This window comes from Gossypium hirsutum, chromosome D08 (genome assembly GCF_007990345.1).
Source record: "Gossypium hirsutum isolate 1008001.06 chromosome D08, Gossypium_hirsutum_v2.1, whole genome shotgun sequence".
NCBI lineage: Eukaryota > Viridiplantae > Streptophyta > Magnoliopsida > Malvales > Malvaceae > Gossypium > Gossypium hirsutum.
The window spans coordinates 57,311,566-57,322,591 of record NC_053444.1 but is presented as its reverse complement, the minus strand read 5'-3'; the positions used below and the strand labels follow the sequence as shown (position 1 = coordinate 57,322,591).

The window sequence follows — 11,026 nt, the reverse complement described above, 5'->3', positions numbered from 1 at the left end:
CACTTAGGTTTTAATACTAAATTCCCTGTTTGTAATTCAACTATTAACTGTCACAACCGACTTCCATTCCTTTTCTAGCTTTTAATGAAAGTTACATAAAGCTGTTCTGGGATGCTTATGCAGGATCCTCAACTCTTATCTATAATCGTCTTATGAGCAACGGCGTATCTTCAGCTTTGGGGACCAATTAAATTATTTACTTCATTATTTATTAGTGATTCTTATGTCCACAAGGGAGACGTTTTACATAATGCATAATTAATATATATAAAAGAGAAATTCATTTATACCATTTCAAAACTTCTAATGTTCGATATAATCCCAATTACAACTTAAAGAACATCTGGTAGGCTATTATAATTTACCTTATATGATTTGCATGCTTTAAACCAAAACTGTTTGGACTTTTAATTGACGATCTATGAGGTTTTTTTAGTAGTCCATTACAGATTCACTCTATTATTATCACTATTCATATTAAATATAAAAATCAACTTATAAATGGTGATTAAACATACCATTAAATATTACATATATTAAAAAAAAGAAGCATCATGGATTCATGCATTCATATAATCACTATAATACTACATCATAGTCATCAACAACTTAATCTCTTAGTTTAGAAAAGGAAATTTAATAAAAACTCCTAATGGTAAAAGGAAAGGAATTATCAATTAATGAGAGACTTTATTCTATTTGTTATAGTGAAAACTTTGAATTTAGAGACAGAAATAGAAGATGACAAGTACACCAACAATAAACGTATTAAAAAAAACTGACTTCTAATACTATTGATTAAGCTTAAAAATTCCATTTATAGAGAGGCTGAAATGATAAATTATAACAATTTTTTTTTATTTTTTTTTCCAATTTATGAGCTATAAAGTTCAGTTATATACCAAAATATAATTTTTTTATCAAATATTTATTTAAAGAGATTGCGAAATTTTGTAGGGTGCCATCAATTGAGTGACTTGCCTAATCCGACTTGGATCAAGTTTGGATAAAGAATTTTTGTTCACGAGTACGATTTATTTAAATTTAATTATAAAAATATATAAATATTAATATAAAATTATATTTTTTTTTATTTTTTAAAATTGTAATATTGACTTTTTGAACAGACCAAGTCGGAGGGCCTAATTTTTTTTAAAAATCGAGCATCAGCCCGACCTGGGACCACCATGGACATCTCTACCTATTACCATTTATATCCTTGCCTATAAGTTCATATAAAGAGCTTAAAATACAAAGTTGAATTCAGTTGGTAGTTACATGCATGGAGTTCAAAACTTCAAATCCTAGTACTGGTAATAGACATTATGTTTGGAAAATTGTTCTCAAATTGCGATTCACCCCACTCATTTATGTAGTGAAATATTGGGGATGGGCTTAGATTAGATGGGGATTATTAGATTGGGGTAAAGAAGAGAGAGAGAGAGAAAAGAGGTATCTACTCTAAAAACTATAGCCTCTACGAGATGGAAAAAAAAAAAGAAAAGGTACATTCAGGAAGATCAAATCAAATCTTGATAAGTCACAGGTTGGCAAATGATATATTCCAGATGCTTTGGTTATATTTACATGAATGAATTCCTTATTCCAATTGATTTGATTCTTTTCAGCCAATTGTCTATACCATGCACTTTACCAAAACGATACGCCAAGAGAATCACCAACTTACAAATTTTTATTTTCCAACTTATAATCAGCCAATTGGTGTTGTGAGAAAGTAATTTGTTTTTTTCATTTCGCATTTATATCTCTTAGCCGGGAAAGTGCACCGTAATGATGAGCTGAAGATGTAGTGAAAGAGTTCGACTTGGAACATCATATGTAGCCTAGCTGGTCATAGTAAGATGTAAGCGCCGAAAGCTTTGTTTTGTGAATGAGAAAATGGCAGGCAATGCGCCAGCCATCTTCACAGTGCTGCCGGCTGAAGTTTTGCAAATTGTAATAATGCATAGTCTTTGCCACATTCAACTCTCAAAATTTACCTAGGCCTTGCTTTTTTCATGATGATCTTCAGTCAATACTTATTGGTAAAATAATTACAGAAAATTAACATCAATCTTTGTTGTGTTAGTGCAAATACACGTGTGACACTCTAACAAGATTTTCCTTTTACACTGCAGTGATCTGTGTTGCAACTGTAATGTTGTGTTCAGGAATCAAGTCCAATTATTCTTGGAAACTGATGGTGAAGCAATTCTCTCTAGTTTGCTTTTTTTTTTTCAAGTGTATGGGGATGCTTGTCACATCTTTTTCAAAGTTTTCAGATGAGGAAATTCTTAAAGGTTAGGTCAAAGTCTTTCATCAAAAATATAGTTCAAGTTATTCCTCTTTACAAAGCTTGTATTATTTTTTTTCTATATTCTTACTTATTATTTCTTTACATGCTTCTCTCTCTCTCTCTCTCTCTCTATATATATATATATATAACAGAAGAAGAAACACCCTTTCGAGTCTTGGGTCTATAAAAAGCTGTTTCTGTGTAGGATAGAGACCAAAGGGGTAGAATTGTAAAGATTGAATAATCCCAAGGACAAGTTGGTCTTTTTAATAAAGCTAAAGGCTCTCACCATTTTGGTTCTTTCTCCATCAATCAAAACTTTAGAAAAAAAAAAAAAAAAGAATCCAGCAAATATACAATACATAGCCTCTCACTTAAATGCATATTTAAACCCTCACCGCAAGCTTCTTATTCGAAAGCCACAAAGCACTCATTTCCTTCACAAACATGGCAGCCATTCAATCCACACACAACAAAGTTTTCATCTTCAACTACCTCCAATCTCTTTCCCAAACCCCTCATAGGCTTAGAAAGAGAATGCTAGCAACATGGACCCCGGACCAAGAGCTTAACCAAGTCAGGCTAAGGTCTGGTGCTGATATGAAAAGGAAACTTAAGTGGTATGATTTAGTAGCTCTTGGTATTGGTGGAATGCTTGGTGTTGGTGTTTTCGTCACCACTGGCCGCGTTGCTCGCAATAACTCCGGCCCTGCAGTCTTCATTTCTTATATCATTGCTGGAATATCAGCACTTCTTTCTTCTTTGTGTTATACTGAATTTTCAGTCCAGATTCCTGTTGCTGGTGGCGCTTTCAGTTACCTCAGAGTCACTTTTGGTATACCATCATTACATTAATTATATAACTCTTTTTCTTTTTTCTCCATTTCTTGATTGAAAGAGATTAAAACAATATATTTACATATATCATCAACTTGTCCATTGTAGGAGAATTTGTGGGGTATTTTGCTGGAGCAAACATACTAATGGAGTATGTATTATCAAACGCCGCGGTGGCAAGAAGTTTTACAGAGTATTTATGCTCAGCTTTTGGGGTAAGTGATCCCAATTCCTGGAGAGTGGAAGTTCATGGATTGCTTGAAGGCTATAACAAGTTGGATTTCACTGCTGTAGCTCTTGTTCTTCTTCTCACTCTCTGTCTATGCCATAGGTCTGAATTTGATCTTACTTCAAAAAGTTCTTTTTAATATTTGTTTAACAAGAGAGTAAGTGAGTGAAGTGGAGCATTTATTTTACTTGTCTATTAGTGGCTTGGATAATTGGGTTTTGGTTGTTGGAAAGGAAGTGATTAGTGTCATTGGATCTGTGTTCATTACAAGTTTTTCCAATTTATTATCGTTGTTGTTTTGTTTTATTATGATCAAACTAGCAATTATTACTACTCTTTTCAGTATCTTTTACTCATTGTTGAGCTGCAGACAAAGAAAAACAATAGTTGATGTTCTTTTTTTCTTTTTGTGGGGATTGCAGTACAAAGGAAAGCTCAACCTTGAACCTTATTATGACAATCTTTCATGTTATTTTCTTTGGATTCATCATAATCGTGGGTTTCTGCAATGGGAGCGTGGATAACTTGGTGAAACCAAATGGGATAGCTCCACATGGTATTAGAGGAGTGCTTGATGGAGCAGCCATAGTTTACTTCAGTTACATAGGATATGACTCAGTTTCAACCTTGGCCGAAGAGATCCAAAACCCTTCCGTGAGCCTTCCAGTGGGGATTGTTGGGTCAGTTCTTATTGTTTCAGCACTTTACTGCCTCATGGCCTTGGCTTTATGCATGATGGTTCCTTACAATCAGGTCAATCGTCTAAACTCCGTTTTTATTAATGAGGAACAATCGTGATGTATAAATTTATGACATTTTTTTGATATACATATATTATGATATGAATGTATAGATAGCTGCAAAGGCTTCATATTCAATGGCTTTCCAAAACATTGGTTGGAAATGGGCGGGGAATGTTGTTGGGGCCGGAGCAAGCTTGGGGATTGTTGCTTCTCTCTTGGTTGCCATGTTAGGCCAAGCCAGATACCTATGTGTTATAGGAAGGGCGAGGCTAGTGCCTTCTTGGCTATCTAATGTGCATCCTTCAACAGGCACCCCTTTGAATGCCACTCTCTTTTTGGGTACGTGAATTTTTTCCCCCAGCTTAGAACTCACACTTCACAAAGATTACATGACATAGGAATGACAGCATTAATGGGAAGTGCTTACCTTTTTTTTTTTTTTCTTTTTCTTAAAGGAAGGGTTGGTGTGAGATTTGTTGAGAGTTGTTAGGTGATACCCAAAATTTAACCACTAAAATATCTTGATTAGTTTCATCTCTTTTCTATCACTTTTCAACTATAACACTTGTTTTTATTTGAAAAATATCAAAACTTGCATAAAAGAGAAAATACACATTAACATTAAACAAAAAAAAGTTTCGTACTTTGCATTTTTAAAAAGAAACATATGTTAATCGGTTGTTGTGAGATATCTCCCTAAATATCATGATGAATTCATGATCAAGGGGAAGCATGCATTTCCATATTTCATGTAGGGGAAGATGCAATGTCTTAGGTTTCAGCTTAAATACTGATGCACATATAGCGAAAAAAAACTAATAAAAATCATACTTCTATCATGTATGATTTAAGAGTTTGATTTTCTTATCCCTTCCTCAAATTAATGAAGCCATTTGCAATAATAAAATAATTCAAAACTTTCCTAGTTAATTGAGAAGAAAAGAGAAAAAGAAATTGATCCATCTCCAATAATGTAGGGCTTTGCACAGCATCAATAGCACTATTCACAGACTTGGACATAGTGCTTGAAATGATCTCGATTGGCACACTGTTGGTGTTCTACCTCGTCGCCAACGCTACGATCTATCGGAAATATGTGATCAAAAGCCAAAACCCACCTCTCCGAACACTGTCTTTCCTCTTCCTCCTCACATCAAGCGCCATAGGGTTCTCAATATCATGGAAACTGAAACAGCAATGGTGGGGTTTGCCTCTATTTGGTGGGCTCATGGTCACAATGACAGCCTTCTTCCAGTACATGGTCCCTTGCATCCGTCAGCCTAGTGAGTGGTCGATCCCCTTCATGCCTTGGCCGGCAGCCATATCTATTTTCCTCAATGTCTTCCTGATGACAACACTGAGTATGCTGTCTTTCCAAAGGTTTAGTGTATGGGCATGTTTGATAACTGTGTTCTATTTGTTGTATGGAGTTCACTCAACTTTTGAAGCAGAAGAGATGGAGAAGGAGTTGGCCATTAATGAAGTGCCCAACTCATCCATCCAACTAACTAAGCTAGATGTTTAACAATTTAAGTTCATAATCGAAACAAGAAATTCAAGCTCCCTCTCATTGGATTCCTGTATTTTCTATCAATTAATCATTTAACAATTCCATAGTCAAGCTAAGTCCAAATTCAAAGAATGTTACATCTAAATCAACTAACCAAACGGCAGTCTGTCATATAACATTAAATTAAGCATTGTTGCAGTGGGTTTTAATCCGTTCATATGATTCAAGGTTCTGATTATTCGATGTTACATTTGGTGGGATCTGATATAAAATACAACTTTTTCTATGGTACGTTTTGCCCACTTTGATTGGTGAAAGCAACTAGTCTTTTCGTCCAGACCTTAGTGGCCCAAACTTTTTGGACTTTTGGGTGTTTTCTCATACCTTTTCTTTTTTCTTTTCTTTAGTGGCCCAAATCACATCAATAACTTACGCTCATTGGCATCGAGAATGGAAAGCTGATTTTACCGTCAGGTCATCATGCCATCCTTGCATCTATTATTACTTCTATGAATCCCTTCATAGGATAGGTCCCCAAAACTTTCAAAGTACTGAAAACCAGAAACCAAATGAAAACTCTCTGTCTTACTTTAAATCAAATTCTCATTCATGCATGATTCAATGGATGAACACAAGCTGAAGTTTTCATCAATGCTCAAAGTCAAACCATCATGAAATAAACCTTGGGGTGCAGCTTTCTAAAATGAATAAAAATACAGAGGCATCTCAATTTCATTGAATAAAAGAGATAATGTAAACTATATTATCTCAAATATTCTTTTTGGTCTCTTATCATATCATCTCCTCGCCGTTCTTCAACCTCATTCATTTACATTAGGCAATACCGTGGAAGTTATTTCTTCTTTTTTTCCTATTCGTCTATTCCAACAATGCCTTGGCAAACACATCCATGATCTTTTGTCGTGACTCAAGTATCATCTCATTATGCTTCATTTCCATCTTCATTCTCGTCTTCTCGACATCCTTCACCATCTCTATCTTCATCTTCTCCATCCTCACAAACCCTTCAGCCAACAACTTAATTGAGGAAACCATCTCCTCCACTGGATCCATGCCCCTCTTGACTCCACCATTACCATTCTTCACTCCGAGTTCTGGCCCTGAACAAGAAGCAAATCCATTCAAACCCCTATAGTCATCAACACCAGGATTAAATCACCTATTAACTACACCACATTTCTTCTGATGAAAACCTCGAGGGACTGAATCCCAAGCACCTGAAACTTTTGCTTGAAACCCCATTCCCTCGTCTACGTACTCTTGCAAATCGTTATCGTAATCATAATTGAGATTAGAGCTACCATGATTCTTTGGCTTGAACCCTAGGTTCATACAACTCTTATCACCTGAGGTCTTTGGGACATCCTCATTACTGAGTGCTGCATTTGCCACTCCTACCTGAGGTCTTGAGAGGAGCCTTCCCAAGTCCAACACTATCAATACCTTGACTAAAACTATGATGAAAATCAGTCATAGAATCATAACCATCTCTAGTTCCACCATTAATCTTAAATTTTTTAATTCCTTCAGTCACAGAATCCCCGTTATCCTGCAACTTCACCCCATACCCACCTCCAATTTTGTGATCAAAATACAAGATTGAACCATACCCACCACTTAAACAATGATCAAAACCTAGATCAGACCCAGATTCCCATAAATCTTTTCATGATTCTTCAATTTCCAGCAAAACCCGCCATCTTTATTATAATAAAGATTTTCTTGATCAGCAGATCCGTTGACCGACACAGGTACGAAATTCATAGAATCAAGCAGAGGAAACAAGTCCCACGAAGAAGAGAACTTGCCTCGGTTTTTAAGGCTCCGTTGCTTTTCCGCACGGAACCGCTGCCTCAGCTGTTCGATCTTATGACGGCATTGAACGGACGATTTCATGGTTTCAGGACCAGAAGCGAAAGATACAGCGGAAGACACGGCTCCCCAGTCGGATGCCTTGAGGTTCTGGCATCGAAGAACGAACCATTTTTCCTTGTAAGCCTCAATCAACACCAGGGTTTCCTCCTTGCTCCAGCAGGGCGGAGCAACGCGCTGTGTGGCGGTAGCGGAGTAGGACTGCGGGGTTGCCATACGGGTAGATAAGTTGGGGATGGATGTAGGATAAAGGGAAAGAAAATGAAAGCGTAAGTTGGGAAAGAAGAGAGCATTTGTTTGTTTTAGGAGGGAAGAGAGGTAGTGAAGGCGGTTGGGTGATGAGTCTAACGTGCCAGAGGGAAGCGGTGGAGAAACACGCAAGGAGCTTTTTAGCGGTACCAAACTAGTTAACGGCCAACTAATCTAAGTGGCTGAGCCTGAGCCCACTCTGCCTCTCTTTGTTTGTCTATCTCAGCGTCATCTAATCTATTGCTATTGGTGGATAGTGAAAGGGTTTGTTGCGTTGGTGAGCGGAGATAAAAATGAATTTATGAAAAATTAATAAAGGTTTTAACGTGTGTATTAATGTTTTTTTTAAGTTTTATTCCACACCTATATTATATTATAGTGTGCAAAAGAGTTGGTAATAAATGAAACTCGAGAATATAATAAAGCCTAATAATTGTTTATATTTTGCAATGGCGAAAATAGTCCACTAAGTATTGAGCAAAGTATAACAAGGTTATTAATTTCTATAAATAATTTTTGTAGTAATTCTTTATTGATCAATCTAGGAATATAAAAGATGGTAAGAGAATAGAAATAAATTTTTGATGTGTTTTCTGGTATGTCATACAAATGAAATTTTTTTCCTATTTATAGGAGGTCTAATGTTTTTTTATAGGGACATAACTATCCAAATGGATAGTTATATTTTTAGCAATAAATATAATTATTTAATAGATGTCTACTTGAATAATTATGACTATTTGTTAATATTGACGTGACTTAACTTTTGGTTTCTTATAACTTTTTATTTGCAACTATTGGAAGACTATATATATATTGAAAATGTTCCGATAATCTCCCTTCCCCCATTTTCAAAATATTATAGATTTTGATAACCTTGGAAATCAATTGCATAAATGAAGGTGTCTTACGATTGAACCTTCACTTAGTGAAAACATGTTAGAGTTAACCGAAATTGAATGGTAGACCATACTTTGAACCAGCTATTCCATTTGATTAACCGAACACATCTTACACAATGATTTCAACATCAATCAATGCACAATTTCTAGGGATACTATTATGGTCATATGTCTATAACCTCTTTTCATGAGTATTTTCAGAACCAAGCCCTTGAGCTCTTAGAAGCAGCCACACTTCTACTCACATAGGTAGATTTCATCAAGAGTGTTCTCGTAATTATAACACTTTACCATATTTATGTTATGATTCTATTAAGAGTATAATATTCATCATTCCCTTATCATTACGGGTACCTAGCATTTTTTCCCTTAGGATGGTATATTATATATTATATAGTGCTAGCAGTCACACACTAATGATGTACTTGGTATCATTGAACTCAAGACTTAATGTTATACCAAGCATTGAGTTGAGTTTCCATCATGGGTGACTGTAACAGCTCGTTTTTAGTAAAATCAGAATAGTGGTTTCGGGACAACAAATCTGAAGTCAAAAAATTCGTTAAGAAATTTTAACGTTTACATGTTCAATTTGATGAAAAGGACTAAATCGCGTAAAGTGCAAAAGTTGTGTTCTACTAGCTAAAGGTATTAAATAGCTGTAGAAATTTAAAGTGGAGGTCCTTATATGGTAATTTTTAAAGTTAAGTAAGGGTAATTTAGTAATTAAGTAATTAAAGATAAAAATAAAATAAAAGACAAAACTATCATCTTTTTTGTACATGCATGAACCAAAAATTTTCAGCAAGGAAGAGCCATGGAAGCTTGAAAATTTTGCCTAAGTAAATCCTTTGTATGTAAGTGAAAACTTATCCCGTTTCTAATGATTTTTATGTTTTCGGGATAGTTGTAGCTTAATCTAGCTAACTAAGGGAATAATTTGCAAACTGGTTGGAAGTTTAGGGTTTTAACATGAGAGCATTTTAGTTGTTTGTGAAGTTTAATGGAAGAAAATGAATTTTTGTTGGGAGTTAAACAACTTTTGTTAAGTGATTTTTAATAAAATTGTTAATTAGAGATTAAATTGAGAAATGTAAAAATTTTGTGGTAAATGTGTGAAATTGTGAAATTTCTAGGCTGCTATAAACATATAATAAATTTTGCTAGGCTTGTTTAGGGGTGAAATTGCATGAATTTCATTTTACAAGCCTAGGGACAAATTTGTAAAGAAGTCAAAAGTATAGGGGCAAAATGGAAAGTTTGCCATAACATGATTTTGGATTGAATTGAATAGAATGTGGTTTAAATTAGTTAAATTTGATTATATATATCAAGAAAAGCAACGTATGGAATTATATCGGGGAAAAGATAAAGTGTTGGAGTAATCAATCGAATTTTTTCATTTGGAGTAATCAATCGAATTTTTTCATATAAATTCGAGGTAAGTTCGTATGTTTAATAAGCATTAAATTATATGTGTTTTAAATGCTTTATTATTTCATTCTTAATGATACGACTCCACAAAAATACTCGACGAAGTTTCAGCGACTTATGGATCCCGGTTGAACCTTAGGAATAGATAGGATACAAATGACATGTCATTAGGGGTTACCGTGTTTTTGGTGCTGGTCTCGTACGTCCTACCGATGGCTGATTTTTTGGCATGTGTTGCGGTTGCTTTACAGCATGTCTAAACAACACTATGTAGCTACGTCTTGACTGGCAGCTTGTGTGAACAGACCCAGTTATGGCTCGATGGAGAGCATTGATATAAGATATGAGATCGTAGTGGTTTTGACCATGTGTTGGCACATAGTGTGTGAGATACCCGTGTATCCGATAGTATTCCAAATGGTTCAACGGGCATAGTGTTGTTACAAGGATTATATGAGTTCTATATGAACTAGTACAGACATTTATGTGAAATACGAGAAGTGATATATATTTGACATATGAATATATGGCTAACATGGTTGATGATTATGTATTAGGCTTTTGGGCCAAAATGGAGTTGTTTTATACCTTAATTTTACTTACCTAAATTATGGTTGAACGGTAAGTTGTATTTTTAGTTATACGAACTTACTAAGCTTAATTGCTTACTCTATTTTATTTTCCATGTTTTATAGTGGTTTGGAAGTTCGTTCGGATTGGAAGTTGTCGGAGATTGCATTACACTATCAAACGCTTATTTTGGTACATTTGACAATATATTTTGGTTAAAAGGCATGTATAGGTCATTTTGGCTCATGGTAGCCTATATGTTTTGTTGTATTTTAGCCATTTTAATTGGCTTGTATTGTGGACATACCTTTTGTTATGTAAATAGGTAAATAGCCTTATTGTATGTGGTATATGGTTGCCATG

At 35.0% G+C, this 11,026-nt stretch overlaps 2 protein-coding genes across 2 annotated transcripts; one reads left to right on the top strand and one right to left on the bottom strand.

Annotated features, from left to right (window-relative positions):
• Positions 1–2,640: 2,640 nt before the first annotated feature.
• Positions 2,641–5,668, top strand: LOC107886414 (cationic amino acid transporter 6, chloroplastic). Its single transcript, XM_016810367.2, has 5 exons — positions 2,641–3,131; positions 3,242–3,464; positions 3,785–4,115; positions 4,216–4,444; positions 5,083–5,668. Exons 1-5 carry the CDS (start codon positions 2,744–2,746, stop codon positions 5,628–5,630), a joined length of 1,719 nt encoding a protein of 572 aa, XP_016665856.1. The 5' UTR covers positions 2,641–2,743; the 3' UTR covers positions 5,631–5,668.
• Positions 5,669–6,494: 826 nt separating this feature from the next.
• LOC107887646 (uncharacterized) lies at positions 6,495–7,724 on the bottom strand. The gene is made up of 3 exons (XM_016811891.1): positions 7,283–7,724; positions 6,854–7,090; positions 6,495–6,736 (listed from the first exon to the last, which is right to left on the bottom strand). Exons 1-3 carry the CDS (start codon positions 7,722–7,724, stop codon positions 6,495–6,497), a joined length of 921 nt encoding a protein of 306 aa, XP_016667380.1.
• Positions 7,725–11,026: the final 3,302 nt, after the last annotated feature.